Source organism: Mus musculus, chromosome 5, assembly GCF_000001635.26.
Source record: "Mus musculus strain C57BL/6J chromosome 5, GRCm38.p6 C57BL/6J".
Lineage (NCBI taxonomy): Eukaryota > Metazoa > Chordata > Mammalia > Rodentia > Muridae > Mus > Mus musculus.
In genome coordinates this window covers 77292060-77310438 of record NC_000071.6, presented here as the reverse complement: position 1 = coordinate 77310438, position 18379 = coordinate 77292060, and the positions used below count along the sequence as shown (strand labels likewise).

At 45.0% G+C, this 18379-nt stretch overlaps 1 protein-coding gene across 3 annotated transcripts; it reads left to right on the top strand.

Annotated features, from left to right (window-relative positions):
• Positions 1 to 25: 25 nt before the first annotated feature.
• On the top strand, positions 26 to 16270 carry Noa1 (nitric oxide associated 1). Of its 3 annotated transcripts, NM_019836.3 has the most exons (7): positions 353 to 1532; positions 2722 to 2886; positions 3963 to 4165; positions 6122 to 6253; positions 10665 to 10781; positions 13236 to 13353; positions 15883 to 16270. In NM_019836.3, the coding sequence occupies exons 1-7, from the start codon at positions 383 to 385 to the stop codon at positions 16077 to 16079; spliced, it is 2082 nt and encodes a 693-aa protein (NP_062810.1). In that variant the 5' UTR covers positions 353 to 382; the 3' UTR covers positions 16080 to 16270. The 3 variants fall into 3 exon arrangements, with proteins under 3 accessions (XP_006535216.1, XP_011247848.1, NP_062810.1); XM_006535153.4 differs by lacking the exon at positions 6122 to 6253 and having other exon boundaries at positions 26 to 1532; positions 15883 to 16259; XM_011249546.3 differs by lacking the exons at positions 10665 to 10781; positions 13236 to 13353; positions 15883 to 16270 and adding an exon at positions 6614 to 6738 and having other exon boundaries at positions 277 to 1532.
• The last annotated feature ends 2109 nt before the right edge of the window (positions 16271 to 18379 follow it).

Below are 18379 nucleotides of genomic sequence, written 5' to 3'. Positions count from 1 at the left end.
CAAAGGGTCTGGCTGGACTTGAACTACGCATGCGCGAGTGATGACTAGCTGGCTGCCGCTGAGGACAGACGGCTCCTTAGCCAGAAGTTAGGTTACGCTAATGAAAGTTTCTTGCTGCGTGTTTTGATTTGTTTGAAGATTTATGAAAGAAATGGCTCCGCGTGTGGACTGAGCACTGGAGAACCTTCTGCTCACCCAGCTCTATCGAGTCCGTGCCTTTGCACGTCTGCCTGAACTCTCGAGTTTCAGAGCTGTCATCGCGAGAGTGCGAGAATCGGCCGCACTGTTGGACAGTTCCCTCTCGTCTAGTCGCTGGGGGAGGAACTTCTCGGACGCGAGCGCGCGTGCGCGCGCGAGGCCCCGCCCTCCTCGCGCTGTCCACATGCTGCCCGCGCGCCTGGCTTGCGGGCTGCTCTGCGGGCTCCGGCGGGGCCCCGCGCCGGCCGCTGCGTGCTACGGCCCAGCACGGTGGCTTCTGGAGGGGAAGTGTGAGGTCCCCATCCGCCAGCGTGCATCATCCTTGGGCCGTCGGGTTCCCCCGAGCTCCACGGCGACCGAGGACTATGCAGAAGGCCCGGACACGGAGGAACGCTTTCTGTTCCCGGAGTACGTCCCGGAGCGGACCCCGGAGGAACAAGTGCGGGAGTTGCAGGAGCTGCGGGAGTTGCAGCAGCTGCAGCAGGAGAAGGAACGAGAGAGATTGCAGCAGCGGGAGGAGCGGCTTCAGCAGAAGCTGCGGGCGGGCTTCCGGACGCTGCCTGTCCCGGAGTTTCCAGACGCCTCGGTGCCGCCCAGCGGCATCTACTGCTCGGGCTGCGGAGCCGAGCTGCACTGCCAGCATCCCGGCCTGCCGGGCTACCTGCCGGAGGAGAAGTTCCGCGACGCTGCCCAGGCGGAAGGCGGCCCGGCGCGGACCGTGTGCCAACGCTGCTGGCTGCTGGTGCACCACGGACGAGCCCTGCGCCTGCAGGTAAGCCGCGATCAGTACCTGGAGCTTGTGAGCGCAGCGCTGCGGCGTCCCGGGCCGGCTCTGGTGCTCTATATGGTGAATCTTCTAGACCTGCCGGACGCCCTGCTGCCCGACCTGCCCAAGCTGGTGGGCCCCAAGCAACTCATCGTGCTGGGGAACAAAGTGGACCTGCTGCCCCAGGACGCTCCCGGCTACTTGAAGCGGCTGCGGAAGCGGCTGTGGGACGATTGCATCCGCGCCGGGCTCGTGGTGGCTCCTGGTCATCAAGGACCACAGTACCCTGCCGGGGATGAGCCACTGGAGGAGATAAAGAATCAGAATCCGTCCTCCAGGTCCCGCACGGTAGTCAAGGACGTGCGACTGATCAGCGCCAAGACGGGCTATGGAGTTGAAGAAATGATCTCTGCTCTTCAGCGCTCCTGGCGCTACCGTGGTGATGTCTACCTGGTGGGCACCACTAATGCTGGCAAGTCCACTCTCTTTAACACACTCCTGGAGTCTGATTACTGCACCGCCAAGGGCTCCGAAGCCATCGACCGGGCCACCATCTCCCCCTGGCCAGGTGAGGCCCCATTGCTGAGAAATTAGATTTGACCCAGGCACCTAGTACATATCCTTAAATGTCCACCTTGAGCTGCCTGGAGCCGTCCCTTTAAAATGTCTTTCCTCTCTTTGGACATACCTCTTGTGACAGGTTAGTGTTTGGAAGTTCGATGCATGTTTGGTTTTCTAATAGAGATGTTTCTAGAGGGACTGGGGCTAAAGTGCTTGCCTAGCATGCACGAAACCTGAGTTAGTCTACCGCATCCAAAAGGATGTGCGGTGGCAAACTCCTGTATCCCCAGCATTAGGGAGGTGGAGGCAGGAGGAGATCAAAGCCATTCTCAGCTACATCGTTGGAGGCTACCATGGGATCCATAAACAAAATAAACTTTTCTTTTTACTCTAAGACCCCTTACCCCCCAATCTTACTCTTCATTCACCCCCTGAATTGACTTATTCTTGGACTGTAACACATATAAAAGAGCTGATACAGTATGGTGTGGGGAGATATCTCAAGAAGAAAGGACAGTTTTCTGAGAAACTAACAGCTTGGCATGGTGACACTGTTATCAGGGCTCTAGGGAGGCAGAGCCTGAGGCTGCCATGCAAGAGCCTGTCTCAAGGAAAAAGCTGAGGAAGGAGGAGGGGAAACATGCATACTTGGAGAGCTATAGTCTTAGGAATTAGGTTGTGTTCCCTTGAAACCAGAGTTTAACTCCGTTAGCTACCCTTTGGCACTGAGTATTTAAAGCTGTCTATGTACCTTGGGTGTACTACAGCAGTGCACAGTCATGACGTCTTTGGGAGTCAACCCTCTCACTGGGATTGCCTAAGACCATCAGAAAGCACAGTTATTTACAACTTATAACAATAGCAAAATTACAGTTATGAAGTAGCAACGAAGGATAATTTTGTGATTGGGGGTTATCACAACATGAGGAACCATGTTATCTAAATGGTCACAGCATTAGAAAAGTTGAGCACCACTGATATAGACGATAAGTAGGAAAGCAGGGGTAAAATGGACTTGCAAATTTTGTATCTAAATTCTCAGCCTACGAACCAGTCACCAGGCCTGTTTTCTCATTTGTAAAGGGTATGGAATAATTACATAGCAGTTGTCATGAAGATTAAAGGAAATAAATCAGAAATGTTTGGGTTTCTTCTCTCACATTCTTTTTGAAAAACATACTCTTTTGGTATTTCAGGCACCACATTAAACCTCCTGAAGTTTCCTATTTGCAACCCGACTCCTTACAGAATGTTCAAAAGACAAAGAAGGCTTCAAGAAGATGCGACCAAAGCTGAGGAAGATCTTAGTGAGGAAGAACAAAGTCAGCTCAATCAACTGAAAAAGCACGGCTACATAGTAGGTACGTATCCTTCCTCTACATAGTAGGTATGCATCCTTCCTCTACATAGCCATTTTCCCAGGAAGAGGCTTCCTTCCCTATTCTGGAATGTAGGCTTTTTGTAGGAAAGGTTACTATTGTTTGGAAACCCAAACTAGCAACGGCAGTAAAGGTCTTTGACGAAGTTCTCCATCTCTTTGTTATCTTTCCTGTGATTTCATTAATGAAAAAGAAAAAGGGATTTTTTTACCACCTGACAGAAAATATACACAGCCTGAAACAAGACCGACCGGAGAGAATGACCCACATTATCTTCTAAAAAGAAGACAAAAGTATTGTCATAGCCACAGTCTCATAGTCATACACATAGTTAGTTTGAGTGACTTATTTAAGGCAAACATAAAAGATGTCTTCAGAGCCCAGCCTAGTGGTGTGGTGTACACCTTTAGTCCCAGCACTTGGGAGGCAAAGGCAAGCAGACCTCAATGATGTCAAGGCCAGCCTCTTCTACATAGAGAATTCCAGGGTAGCCAGAGCTACAGAGTGAGACCCTTTCTCTGCAGGGGTAGGTCTTCAGGGATGTCAGGTACATACCTGGAATCACAACACTTAGGAGATTTAAAACAAAAACAAAACAACAGAAAAACAGAACTCAGTTTCATAGTGATTTTGAGGCAAGTCTGAACTACATGAGATCTTTTCCAGAATACAAACAACAACCAAGATAAATACACACATGTGTATGTTTACATACATATATGTATGATCTGTTTCCTATCACTGTAGAAGCTGAGGAGAGAAAATCGCAAGTTTAATACCATCATGAACTGTGTATAGAGAACCCATCTCAAATTTGTTTCTTGGGGCTGGAGGGATGATGGCTCAGTATTTGGAGCACTAAAAGCTCTTCCAGGGGACCCAGGTTCAATTCCCAGCACCCACATGGCAGCTCACAACTGTCTGTACCTCCCAAGATCTGACACCCTCTTCCAGACATACATTCAGGCACAACACTAATGCATGTAATTTTTTTTTCTTATGACCCAAAATCAAAGCATTAAAGGAGTGTCTGATAACCTCTGTTTAACCTGTTGTAGGAAGAGTTGGAAGAACATTCTCGTACTCCAGAGAACAGGACGAAGTTCCCTTTGAGTTTGATGCCGACTCCCTGGCCTTTGACATGGGAAGTGAACCAGTTGTGTCTGTGTGCAAAAGCACCAAGCAAATAGAGCTAACCCCAGAGGACGTGAAAGACGCCCACTGGTTTTATGACACCCCTGGAATTACAAAAGAAAGCTGTGTATGTATTTGTTTTATTTTAGAAACATTTATTTTTAATATTAGAAGTATTTTCTTAACTGCAGAAAACAAGCAAAGAGTTGTGCTTCCAATATTAAAACTTGGTTCTGATTTCTTCATGAAAACAGTTCACGGATGAATGTATATGCGGTCAAATTCTGTATTTACTCTGTTGACATCGCTGTAGGCAAACTACATTATTAACTTTGTAGTTGCTACCTTAGGGAGGCATGTTATAAGTTCCTGTATTTTAAGGCTAGAAATTACAGATATTGCGATCCAGCCTCCTAGTCTGTGCTTGAATTTGCTTGAGGACATATCAATCAGACATTGTATAGTTTGAACTGTGAGTTAGGACAACTTATTGGGGCGATTTCGTGTGAACTCCCAGGGTATTCAGCTATTGTTTGCCTGCTCTATGCATTGCACTGAAAATCTCCCAGTAACATACATGTATTCATTGTTCTTCAAAGCTATGTGCAACGCACATAGGATGGATGTATTGTCTCTGGCAAACCTTGAAATACTTTAAATTCTAAGTGGCCTAAGTGACAGAATTTTTTGAATAGGGTAATTCCACCAATCCTGCCATGGTCCATCCTTTCACTCAGATCACAGTGTCTCACGGTGACTTGGCTTTTGTCTGATTAAATTCAGCCAGAATTTAGGTAAGCATGGTAGTGCACACATTTTGCTTAATATTCCAGTTGCATCTATTTTCCTACAAAAAGACGTAGCTTCATTCATTACTCAGACTTTCTGTAGATATAAGTCATCTTCCATATGCATTCCTCTGTTGATAGCTACCAAGGTTGGTTCTATAGCCTAGCTACTGTGATTTCATTTTTTTTTTTAAGATTGATTGATTGATTGATTGATTGATTATATGTAAGTACACTGTAGCTGTCTTCAGACACTCCAGAAGAGGGCATCAGATTTTGTTACGGATGGTTGTGAGCCACCATGTGGTTGCTGGGGTTTGAACTCAGGACCTTCGGAAGAGCAGTCGGCACTCTTAACCACTGAGCCATCTCACCAGCTCCCGTGATTTCATTTTTAAGTGAATTTTATTTTCCTTAAATCTTAGCAGAATCTGGTAATCCCTAGCTTTCATTTGTGTTTTTCTCCAGTCTCTTTAAGAACTTTGGTCCCGTTAGGTGGTGGTGGCGCACGCCTTTAATCCCAGCACTTGGGAGGCAGAGGCAGTCGGATTTCTGAGTTCGAGGCCAGCCTGGTCTACAGAATGAATTCCAGGACAGCCAGATCTACACAGAGAAACCCTGTCTCAATAAACCAAAACAAAAAAAAAAAAAATTCTTGCCTAACAAGCTAAGATGTTTGACACTGATTTTCTGACTGTTTTTCAAAAGAAAGAGGATCTTCAAGTTCTCGGCTAGTTCCAGCAGGGTAGGGTAGGGTAAGCACTGTGCTTTTTTGCTTTAGTTTGAAGAAGAGGGGCATTTTTGTTGCTTGAGACAGGGTCTTTGAAAATACTACATAGTCCAGGTTAGCCTAGAACTTGTGGCAGTCCCCCTGCCTCAGCCTCCCAGAGCTGGGATTTGGAGATATGGGCCATGTAGCATTTGCTACTTCCATGCTTCATCCTTAGGCCCTGAGATCACACTGTCCATATGTAAAGCTGGGAGCTACTGCTTGCTACCCAGATCCTTGAGCGTACATGTCCATCCTTTGTGAGCCAGCAGGATTTTGGGGTACATACTAATTTTGACATTTGGGGGATAGTGCAGTCATAGGAAAGTTTTATACACCTCTGAAGTTATTTTGCCACTGTTTAAAACTCAGCTGTGAAATGAGTAGAATAAATGTTAATTTAGAGATAATATATAAATTTTATATGTAGCTTAGCTAATGAGCATAATCTGGCTTACTCTAAAGTCTGAACATTTTTCAGTACATAATTTTAAATCACAAAATAAATCTTGTCATTGCTTTACAGATTTTAAATCTTCTAACAGAAAAAGAAATAAATACTGTTTTGCCGACACATTCTATTATCCCAAGAACCTTTGTCCTCAAGCCAGGAATGGTTTTATTTTTGGGTGGGATAGCCCGAATAGATTTCCTACAGGTAAGAAAAATCTATGCTATTGAAAAATGGACAAGTATTAGAATGTACTTTAGGAAAGAAAGCAACACATAAAGACATTGGCATAATATTGATATAACTAAGTCTTTTGTTGCTTGTTTTGTATGTATGTAAAATTTTATAGTAAAAAGAGAGAAAGATACTGTGTTAAAATCTGTGAAGTTGGTACCAGAGAAGCTGGCTCAACAGTTACAAGCCACCATAGCTCTAGCTCCTGGGGATCCACCTATTCAGGAGTCAGTGGGCACCTGCATCCATATGAATGTAGCCCCACACAGACACACATATATGCACATGATTTTAAAAATTAAAATCTAAACGTATTTTATTTTATTTTTAAAGGTGGGGCTTTAATCCCAGCACTCCAGAGGCAGAGGTGCAGATCTCAGGGAGGCTGAGGCCACCCTGAGATCTAGAGAATGAGACCCTGTTTAAAAACAAAACAAGCCGGGCAGTGGTGGCACCCGCCTTTAATCCCAGCACTTGGGAGGCAGAGGCAGGCGGATTTCAGAGTTCGAAGCCAGTCTGGTCTACAGAGTGAGTTCCAGGACAGCCAAGGAGAAACCCTGTCTGGAAAAACCAAAACCAAAACAAAACAAACAATTAAAAACTATCGGGGCTGGTGAGATGGCTCAGTGGGTAAGAGCACCCGACTGCTCTTCCGAAGGTCCAGAGTTCAAGTCCCAGCAACCACATGGTGGCTCACAACCATCCGTAAAGAGATCTGACTCCCTCTTCTGGAGTGTCTGAGGACAGCTACAGTGTACTTTAAATAAATAAATAAATCTTAAAAAAAAAAAAAAAAGCTATCATTAATGGGATATGGAGTCCGTTATATAGCTTATGTGTTTTTTTTTTTGGGGGGGGAGTGGTAGTGAGGGGGCCTCTGTCTCTTGATTTTTAGGGACATAGTTTCTCTGTATAGCTCTGGCTGTCCTGGAATTCACTATGTAGACCAGGCTGGCCTCAGGGTATATCTTCTGAGTGCTGGGATTAAAGGTATGTGACGGGCTGGAGAGATGGCTCAGCAGTAAAGAGCACTGGCTGCTCTTCCAGGGGTCCTGAGTTTAATTCCCAGCAACCACATGGTGGCTCACAACCATCTGTAATGGGATCCGGTGCCCTCTTCTGGTGTGTCTGAAGACAGCCACAGTTTACACATTTAAGAAAAAAAGTGGCATGTGCCATGGCAGCTGGCACTTTAGCTTGGCACTTAAGATACTGTTTAGGGCCAACGTGATCTACCCCAAAATACAGCTAATACACTGTATTCTGCTTACTTCATTATGCAGCTTATTTTGGGGAATCTTCGGGAATTGCTCTCCATTTTTGTCCAAAGTGGGTAGAAAAAAGGAAAATGAACCATGGATATATTTGCAACTTACAGACCACTGCTAAAGAGTGTTTCTTGACTTTTGTACTCACACTATGTTGAAAACTTAGCCTTTTATACATAGAAGGCTTGTACCTGTTATTACAGTCATGGTGTTAATATTTTAAACCCAACTACAGAGTTACAGTCAGAGCGGGCATTTCCTTGTTGGTGGTTTTGGGTTTTTGGTGGGGTTTTGGTTTTGGGAATTTTGTCTTTTTTGGGTTTTTTTGTTTTGTTTTGTTTTTGTTTTAGATTAATTTACTTATTTTATGTGTATGTCTGTGCCTATGTGAGTTTTTTTTTGTTTTTTTGTTTTTTTTTGTGTGTGTTTTTATTTTTTTTTTCCATTTTTTATTAGGTATTTAACTCATTTACATTTCCAATGCTATACCAAAAGTCCCCCATATCCACCCACCCCCACTCCCCTGCCCACCCACTCCCCCTTTTTGGCCCTGGTATTCCCCTGTACTGGGGCATATAAAGTTTGCAAGTCCTATGGGCCTCTCTTTCCAGTGATGGCCGACTCTTTCCAGTGATGGCCGACTCTATGTGAGTTTTAAGGACCATCTGTGTACAGGAGCCCATGGAGGCCAGAGGATATTAGATCACCTGGAGCTACAGGCAGTTTGCCAAACTCAAGTCAATGCTCTTTACTGCTGAGCCGTGCCTTCTGCCCTGCCTCAGTGTTCTTAATACTAGATATATTGGATATAAAACTATTTGGTTGATGGGGGGTGTTTGTTTGGGTTGGTTTGGTTCCCTTTGGTTGGTTTGGTTTTTGGGTTTGTTTTTGTTTTTTTCACAACTGAGATTTTATTGGTTGAGGATCAATATAGACATTTAAGTTCTTAATGAGTTAAGTTATATATTGTGTTGACATACCAAAACCCTGGAGAGCCGTGCATTGTGCTTCTCTTTGGACAGTTATTCCAGTCATGTTCCAGCCTCAAACTTAGCAAGTTTTCCCTCCGACCTCACATACCAGTCAAGTGTTCAGAGCCTTCACTTCGCCTGACTCATAGCTGTGTGCCATACACAGTACACACTCAGAGTTTCCATCTTTCACAGCACATTATCACAACTGTTAGGAAAATGGACTGCCATGACCAAAGACTTTACAGTCCTGGCAGGGCAAGAACCACAGTGTGGTTTATAGGAAACAGTTCTAGAAACATGACACCAGATGTAACTGAAAATATTCCAGACAGAAATGCATGACTGAGACTCCAAATTCCTGTCTAGTATGCTTTTTATTGTAGGACATTAAACTGCCCCCTCGGTGTTATGCTGACAGCTGAGACAGTCACAGCCTCTCCAACAACCAGAGGATGATTTCACCTCCTAAAAAAATCATTCACACTTTTAAAAATTGGGATGAGCTGTGATTCAACGCCCACCACCATACACACACACACACACACACACACACACACACACACACACACACACACACACACACACACACACCGCTCTTTTAAAAGTGCTTCAGAAGCTATTTGAAAACCACCCAGCTCCAGGGCAGTTGATAAGAAGACTGTTTTGAATTGTACGAGAAGGGAGGGGACCACTGGCAGACCATGCTTGGCTAGCCGTACTTGACTTCTTTCTCTTAGTCCTCAGAGGCCAGACTCTGGTTTACAGTCTGTTTCCTCTAGGTAGAGCTACAGTTTGAGGGTCAACCACCCTAGCCTGTTTGCCCCTTGCTCCCCTCTTTCCTTTGGTTTGCACTTTTTTTTTTTTGTCTGATGATCTATCCTTTCCCTCAGCCTTTTTTGGTTTTCCTTGGCAGGGGTGGGTTTGACAGGCAGCCCCAGGGCTCTCCTTCATAAATGAGACCATCGTGGTGGGCTTGTGATGGGAGGCATGTACTTAAGCCATCATGAGGGTCGCCTGTTCCTTTGGAGGTTATTCTTTGTTTGTCTTAAAGTATTCTTTTACTTACTGTGTTTATGAGTGCTGTATTTGCATGTATACCTGCATGGCAGAAAAGGGCATCAGATTCCATTACAGATGGTTGTGAGCTACCATGTGGTTGCTGAGAATTGAACTCAGGACCTCTGGAAAAACAGCCAGTGTTCTTTACCACTAAGCCAGCTCTCCAGTTCTGTTTCTTTGCTCTTTATGACAGGGTCTCCATATATTGCCCAGGTTGGCCTTGAATCCAACATCTTCCTGCCTCAGCCTCCTATGGATTTACCACCATGCCTGTCTGTTTTGTTTTTTATATCAAGTCTGCAAAAGCCTGAGCTTTACATTCTTACAGGAATCATTAAAATAGAGGATTTCTGTATTATGCCTTCTTTTTTTTTTTTTTTTTTAATGCCTTCCTGGTGGTGGTGGCGGCTCGTGCCTTTATTTTTTTTTTTTTTAAAGATTTATTTATTTATTATATGTAAGTACACTGTAGCTATCTTCAGACACTCCAGAAGAGGGCGTCAGATCTCATTACGGATGGTTGTGAGCCACCATGTGGTTGCTGGGATTTGAACTCTGGACCTTCAGAAGAGCAGTCGGGTGCTCTTAACCACTAAGCCATCTCGCCAGCCCTTATGCCTTCTTTTGAGACACTAATAAAAGTGCTTACAGTTGAAAGAGAGCTTGATTTGATTTCTATTTTGCCCTTTTTTTGTTGTTTTGAGGTAGAGTCTCTTGTACCCCAAGCTGGACTTAAACTCAATGTTGTAGATGAGTTGTCTTTGAACTCCTTTTTTTTTGGTTTTTCGAGACAGGGTTTCTCTGTATAGTCCTGGCTATCCTGGAACTCACTCTGTAGACCAGGCTGGCCTCGAACTCAGAAATCCGCCTGCCTCTGCCTCCCAAGTGCTGGGATTAAAGGCGTGCGCCACCACGCCCGGCTGTCTTTGAACTCCTAATCTTCCTGCCTCTATCTCCCTTGCTAGGTCAGAAGTATGTACCAAATACACAGCTTTTATTTCTCTTTTTTAAATTATGCACTACAATGTACAGGTTTTCCAAGATTTCTGTTCTGTAAAATAACTGCTTTCTTCCTTTCTTAAGGGAAATCAGTCAGCCTGGTTCACAGTTGTGGCTTCCAACTTCCTTCCTGTTCATATTACTTCCTTGGACAAGGCAGATGCTCTGTATGAGAAACATGCAGGTCACGAGCTACTGCTGGTAAGCAATCCAACTGAATGGCTCCATAGTTACACAAGTTGTACCCTGGGATGGTTCCATACCCCTGTTTCCTTTATATCCTGTGTTGGAGAGAACCATCAGTTTATATCAGCTAACTCTTGTCTCACCGTATTCTTTAAGCAGTCTAGGTATAAAGCAAGAACAGTCTTTACATGGAAAAGGGTATTTGGTCTGAGCCAACAAAAGCCACAGCAGTGTATTTTTCTCGACAGTTGCAATGTCCAGTATGGCGGCCACTAGCCACATGTAGTGCTCTAGTCAGAACTACATGAAAGTTAAAATGTGATTCCTTGGCCGGGCGTGCTGGCGCACACCTTTAATCCCAGCACTCAGGAGGCAGAGGCAGGCAGATTTCTGAGTTTGAGGCCAGCCTGGTCTACAAAGTGAGTTCCAGGACAGCCAGGGCTATACAGAGACCCCTGTCTTGGAAAACCAAAAAAAAAAAAAAAAAAAAAAGAAAATTAAAAATGAAAAAAATAAGTGTGTTTCCTTAGTCACTCAGCCTGCTTCAAGTACCTGATAGCCACATTACTGCAGAAAAGCATATTGGACAAGCTGGAGAAAGAAGTCCCAGGAGCCATAGCACACACCTTACTCCCAGCATTTGGAAGCTGAAGCAGATGGATCTCTGAGTTCAAGGCCAGCCTGGCCTGAATTTTGACTTTCAGAACAAAAAGAAGGTAGAGATTTTTGTCACAGTTAAGGAGTGCTGCAGGCATCTAGTGTGTGGGTCCCAAGTGATGCTAAGCCTCCTGAAGCAGACGTGTGCACCATTCACAGTGAAGAACAAAAAAAAACTGTCAGTGGTAAGAGAGAAGCACTGGTCTGGGCAGGCAAGCTTTCCCACATCACTCCTAATGCCAGGAACTCATTTCAGAGGTGTCCCTGTTTCCTCCTCTCCTACCTCCTCATTTACAGTATGGTTTGATTAGTCTCCTCTTTATTTAATAAACAAAATGTCCTAAATACTCCTTTTCTTTAAGTCCAGCTCCTCATTTCCCATTGCTATAGCTCTGTTTGGCCCTGACATCCTACTGAAAGTCACCAATCCCTGTTGTCTGGCGTCAGTTTCCACATTCTCTGCAGGACTGTCCCTACTCACCATTAGACAGTGCACACTGTATATTAAGAAGCTTTGTTTGGGCTGGAGCCATGGCTCAGCAGCTGAGAATACTAGCTCCTCTTCACAGGACATGAGTTCAATTCCCAGCACCCACATGGTGGCTAATAATTCCAGTTCCTGGGATCTGGGGTCCTCTTGTGGCTTCCTTGTACATTGCACCCATATGGTACACAGAAAATTTTTGTTTTGATCTTTAAAGCAACTTCTCATGTAACACAAGGCTAGCCTCCAGTTCTATAGTCAAGACTGGCCTTGAACTCGTGAGCTTCCTTCCTCCACTTCTCAAATGCAGGGATGGTGGAAATGTACCAGCTAGGTAAGACACTAAAACCAGCCTGCCAGAGTTTGGCTGTCTCCCCACGTACAACTTAACAAAGCTATGTGGCTTTGGGCACATTTTCTGCTCCTCTTTGTATTACATTTAAGTGTATCATGTTGTTTGTTCTTTTGCTTTTGAGTCAGTTTCACTGTATAGTACTGGGTGTCCTGGAATTTGCTACAGAACCCAGCTGACCTGAAACTTAAAGATCTCTGCCTCCTGAGTGATAAAAGATCACCATGCCTGCCTGCCTGCCTGCCTCCTGCTCACCCGCCTGCCTCTTGTTTGCTTTTCACTTTGTGTGTGTATGCGCTCACACACGAGAGAGAGAGAGAGAGAGAGAGAGAGAGAGAGAGAGAGAGAGAGAGAGAGAGAAAATATACACAAATTCATACTCAAATCGATGTCACAGCCTTCATGTGGAGGTCAGAGGACAACTTTGTGATGTCATTTCTCTCAGCTTTTTTGCTGGCTCCAAAGTTCAAACCAGAGGTGGGGTTTTTTTGGGGGGGTTGGGTTTTTTTGCTGTGCAAGCACCTTTACCTGCTGAGCCCTCCTGCCAGCCATGAGACTGTTTTTTGTTTTGTTTTGCTTTGCTTAGCTTTTTTTGTTTTGTTTTTTGAGACAATGTTTCTCTGTGTAGCCCTGACTGTCCTGGAACTCACTCTGTAGACCAGGCTGGCCTCAGACTCAGGATAATCTCCTTCCCCTAGCCTCCCAAATGTAGGATTATGGCTTTGACCACTGTCTCCAGCCACAGTTGATGGGTTTCAGGGTTTCTTTAGTTTTGTTTTGAGACGAAGTCTCACTGTATAGCTCTGACTGGTCTAGTGCTCCACTGTGTAGACCAGGCTGCCCTTGAACTCACAGAGAGAGTCACATCCCTCTGCCTCCTGAATGCTGGGATCAAAGTGTGAGCCGCCATGTCCAACCCAAGTTACAGGCAGGCAATTTGATTTGAAATTCCAAATCTCTTTCCTTTTATTGAAAGGTTCCAATGGGTGGAAAAGAACGAATGGCCCAGTTTCCCCCTCTTGTTGCTGAAGACATTACATTAAAGGGAGGTGGAAAATTTGAAGCAGTAGCTGATATCAAGTTCTCCTCTGCAGGTATTGTACTGTTGTTCTTGGTGTACTCTGTTGTTGTTGTTGTTGTTGTTGTTGTTTGGTTTTGGTTCGTCCTCTGTGTCCTGGAACTCCCTCTGTAGACCAGGCTGGTCTAGAACTCACATGCCTCTGCCCCCTGAGTACTGGGATTAAAGGCATGTGCCACCACTCACTGACTAGTAATTTACTCTTTTGAGACAGGGTTTCTCTGTATAGCCCCGACTAACCTAGAACTCACTTTGCAGACCAGGCTGGCCTCAAACTCACAAAGATCTGCCTACTTCTATCTCCCAAGTGCTAAGATTAAAGACATGTGCCACCACTGCCTGGCCCTGGTAATGTACTCTTAAAAAGCAGAGCATAGGCCAGGTTTGTTAGCATGTGCCTAAATCCCAGGATTTGCAGTGCAAAGGCTAGAGATCAAAGCCAGTCTGTTCTACATGAGACTCAAGTATAAAAATAAAAAGCTGGGGGGCTGGTGAGATGGCTCAGTGGTTAAGAGCGCCGACTGCTCTTCCAAAGGTCCTGAGTTCAAATCTCAGCAACCACATGGTGGCTCACAACCATCTGTAACGAAATCTGATGCCCTCTTCTGGAGTGTCTGAAGACAGCTAAAGTATACTTACAAATAAATAAATAAATAAATAAATAAATAAATAAATAAATACTTTTTAAAAAATAAAAAATAAAAAGCTGGGTGTGGTGGCACACCTGTGAGCCCAGCATTTAAGAGGAGGATGGGGGGTGGGGGGGAAACTAGACATGGTAACTCACATCTATAATCCCATCACTCAGCTGAGGCAGGAGGTTTGCTTCAAGTGCCAGACCAGGCTGAGCTATAGCACTTGTTGTAATGATAGGCACCCTTAATCACAGCATTCAGGAGGCAGAGGCAGGTGAATCAGTACCAGTCAGGTCTACACAGTGAGTTTCCAGGCCAGCCAGGGCTGTACAGAAAAACCCTGTCTCAAAAAAGGTTTTTTAAAGAGCACTGGCTGTTCATACAGATGACCTGGGTTCATTCCTAACACCCACACCAGGAAGTTAGCTCACAAACACCTGTAACTCCAGGGACAGGCCCCAGCACTCTGACACAATAAAATATTTTTAAATGCACACACAGACATGAAAGTATTTTAAGACAAGTATTACTAATTTGAAAACATGTTTATGGAACATGCTCTCTTCTAAGACGTACATTCCTATAAGTGCGCCTCATCCTCTCTGCAGCTCCATCTCATGGCTGTTCCACTGTAGCAACAGTGGAAGGACTGGGTTTAGTGAGTGGTGGAGCTTTTTCTTTTTAATTTTAATAGTTATTGTATTGCCAGGCAGCAGGCACACACCTTTCAACCCAGCACTTGGGAGGCAGAGCAGAGGCAGGTGGATTTCTGAGTTCGAGGCTATAGAGTGAGTACCAGGACAGCCAGGGCTACACAGAGAAACCCTGTCTCAAAAAAAGAAAGAAAAAGGGCTGGAGGGATGGCTCAGCGGTTAAGAGCACGGACTGCTCTTCCAGAGGTCCAGAGTTCAAATCCCAGCAACCATGTTTTGGCTCACAACCATCTGTAATGGGATCCGATGCCCTCTTCTGGTGTGCCTGAAGATAGCTATAGTGTGCTCATATAAATAAAATAAATAAATCTTTAAAAAGAGGAAGGAATGAAGGGAGAGAGGGAGAGAGGGAGGAAGGAAGGAAAAGGAAAGAAAAGAAAAAAGACAAGACTTATTTATATGAGTACACTGTAACTGTCTTCAGACACACCAGAAGAGGGCACCGGATCCCAGTACAGATGGTTATGAGCCACCATGTCGTTGCTGGGAAGTGAACTCAGCACCCTTAGAAGAGCACTCAGTGTCTTAACCTCGGAGCCATCCCTCCAGCCCATGTGTGTTGGTCTTACCTTCCAGCTCGTTGAGCTAGGCCTTTCTTAGTTTATAGCTTAGATTCGGATGCCAGGCTGTAAGCTTCGAGCCAGTTTCCCTTTCTCTGCCGCACGTCTCCCTGGAGGACTAGTGGGAGAACCAGATGTGTTCACCATATCTGGGTTACTGTTCTTTGAGACAGTTTCATTAGATACCATCCAGTGACTGGCTGTCCTGAGACTGCAGACCAGACTGACTTTGAAGCCACACACATCCTCCTGCTTCTAAGTGCTAGGATTAAAGGTGTGCTCTAACTCACCAGATCACGTGTTTCCATGTGTGATTGTGTGGGGGTGTGTGCACATGAGCACAGGTCCCCACAGAGCCCAGAGGAGAACATCAGATCCCCTGGAACGGGGTCTCTGTGGCTGTAAGCCACCCGGTATGTTTGGGTCCTCTTCCAGTTTACACTCTTAACCACCAAGCCGACTGCTGCAGCCCTCATCTAGTTTTTTATGTGAGTTCCAGGATGTGAACTGAGGTTGTCAATCTGATATAACAAGCACTTTTACCCACTGAGCATCTCTCCAGTCTTGCATGCTTTGATTTGATTTCCTTACTAAGATGATGATAACAACATTTTATGTTCTCTTGACTGTCTCATAGGTTGGGTTGCAGTAACACCTTATTCTGAGGGCACGCTGCATCTCCGAGGTCACACACCTGAAGGGACTGCTCTGACTGTCCACCCCCCTGTCTTGCCATATATCGTTAATGTCAAAGGACAGCGCATGAAGAAAAGTGTGGCCTATAAAACCAAGAAGCCTCCGTCCCTGGTGCACAACCTGAAGAAGCACAGATGAGTGAGGCAGACATGGGTCCCACTGGGCAGTGAGTACTGAAATGTGTGAAATGTACTAAACACAAAAATAATAAAGACACGCAAAAACTTATTGTTAAAGATCTTAAAAAGTCAAGTTTTTTAACTATTTGAGACTATGCTTATATAATAATTATTTATAAATAAAAATCTTTCTTTCTTAGTGTCCATGTATCTGTGACCAAGTATACATAAGAGGAGGCCTATTTCCTTCAGATTTTCATGGAGGCCAGGTTTCATTTCTTGTATTTGTAGTTGATAGTTGACAAAGCAACTCAGTAATTGAATGAACTGAATCTCCTAATCCCCCAGAATATAGTGGCCCCCTTCCACGTAGCCACCCAAGGATCTGAACTGCTAACAACATGCTGTTAGTCACGTTCACAGTCACTGTTACCAAGAGGAGGAGAGACTGATTTTACTCCTGGTCCCAGACATTGCAATCCAGGTCATGACCACAGACAGCAGACAGGAGGACCAGGAAGGACACAGAGTACCAGAACCAGGAGTTCAAAGGCTTGTTCCTAGTAGCCTATTTCTACCAACTAGGCTTTCCCTCTCCAGGTTCCACAGCCTCCTAAAATAGTACCATAAGCCAAGGAATAGGTAAAGTGAGCGGCTCAAGAGATGGCTCAGCTGTTAGGAGTACTCACTGCTCTTTCAGAGGATCCAGGTTCAGTTCCCTCCACCCACGTGGCAGCTCACAACTGTAAGTGTAAACACACTTCCATAGGACCTGCCTCATTCTATGGTTCAGTCCAAGAAACCAGGAATAGTAAGCAGACAAACACACCTAGAAGAGCTGTTACCCAGTGGGCTGCATTGGCATAGATGGAGTAGCAGCAATAACCTAGGACAACACAACCTGAACTTCCATGGGCTTTTATTATTATTATGTACAGCCCAGGGGTAGGGGCTAACCTGGCTCTGTAGAAGGAGATCTCTGTAGAAAAGCAGTCCTGGAGGCGCCCTGGAGGAGGAAGCCGCAGTGGCTAGTGTTTCTGTACACTGACAACATTCACACTCAAACCAGAGGGAGGCTTTGTCACTCCACCAGTCCTTAACATGCCTGTCTCCATACCCAACAGTCCCTAAGACTTCCTTTGCTTCCTACAAGTTCCAGTGGCCTCTAACAGTAACAGGCATGCTTGTGGTACACAGACATGCACGCAGACAAAAACATGCAAAATTAAGGCAGGAAAAAAACATTTAAAAACAAATGGGCATTTCAGATTTTGGTGGCAACTCAAGTTGTCATTGTTTCCCAACAAGAATGAAATGGAACAGAATGTGGAAAGTAGACAACTTCCCTATTCAAAAGGGGAAGTGGGGTGTTCCACACATTAGCCACTGTCCATCAGTCATATGGCCACACCTACAAGGCTAAGAGGTGGAAGAGGAGATGGGAACGGATGGGGTTTTAGCAAGAGAGAGAGCGCATGCTGGGGCAGAAGTTAAAAATGTACCTCACACAGCCGGAGCCAGACATGAGAGCCATGCCAGTGATTCAATAATCACACCTCCATGGATTCACGTCTACAGTGAAACCCTGTCTCAGAAATGAAGGCTAAGGATGTAGCTCAGTTGGTAGAGTCCTTACTTAACATATACGAAGTCCTGTGTTCCATTCCCAGCAACACGTAAAGCCGGCACCGTGCCACACCTGTAATCCCAGCCCTGTGGTAAAATCAGAACCAGAAATCCAAATCCAAGGTCATCCTGGGCTACAGAGTAGAGGTCAGCTTGAAACAAAGCAGACTCTACCTAAAAAAATTAATGTGCCTAAAATTTTAAAAGATTTTAGAGGATGCACGCTCATTCTAGCATCAGAGGTCTAGTTTTTTTGTTGTTGTTGTTGTTGTTTGTTTTTGTTTTTTAAGGTTTTATTTACTTAATGTATATGTGTACACTGTAGCTGTCTTCAGACACACCAGAAGAGGGCATCAGATCTCATTACAGATGGTTGTGAGCCACCATCTGGTTTGCTGGGAATTGAACTCAGGACCTCAGGAAGAAGAGTCAGTGCTCTTTACTGCTGAGCCATCTCTCCAGCCCGAGGTCTAGTTTTCAAATGATAAGATGCATTATCTAACGTTTGCCCTTACATAGCTGTGTCACAAGTCAGTAAAGTTTTTGTTATACAAAGACGACCTTACCTGTGTACAACATGGCCAGATCCTAATGCTGAGTTACAGACATGCATGCTCATGGGATAAGCGATGCAAAAGACAAGTGAGACCCCTATTTTCACCCAACATTTGGGAGCTCCACTGCATTTCACAC

Excerpts from the sequence above, each read along its gene's own strand:
- Noa1 (NM_019836.3), top strand. The coding sequence starts at position 383 with ATGCTGCCCGCGCGCCTGGCTTGCGGGCTGCTCTGCGGGCTCCGGCGG. Across the intron at positions 10,782-13,235 it reads CAGGTCACGAGCTACTGCTG|GTTCCAATGGGTGGAAAAGA; the intron begins GTAAGCAATCCA and ends TTTTATTGAAAG. Across the intron at positions 13,354-15,882 it reads TATCAAGTTCTCCTCTGCAG|GTTGGGTTGCAGTAACACCT; the intron begins GTATTGTACTGT and ends ACTGTCTCATAG.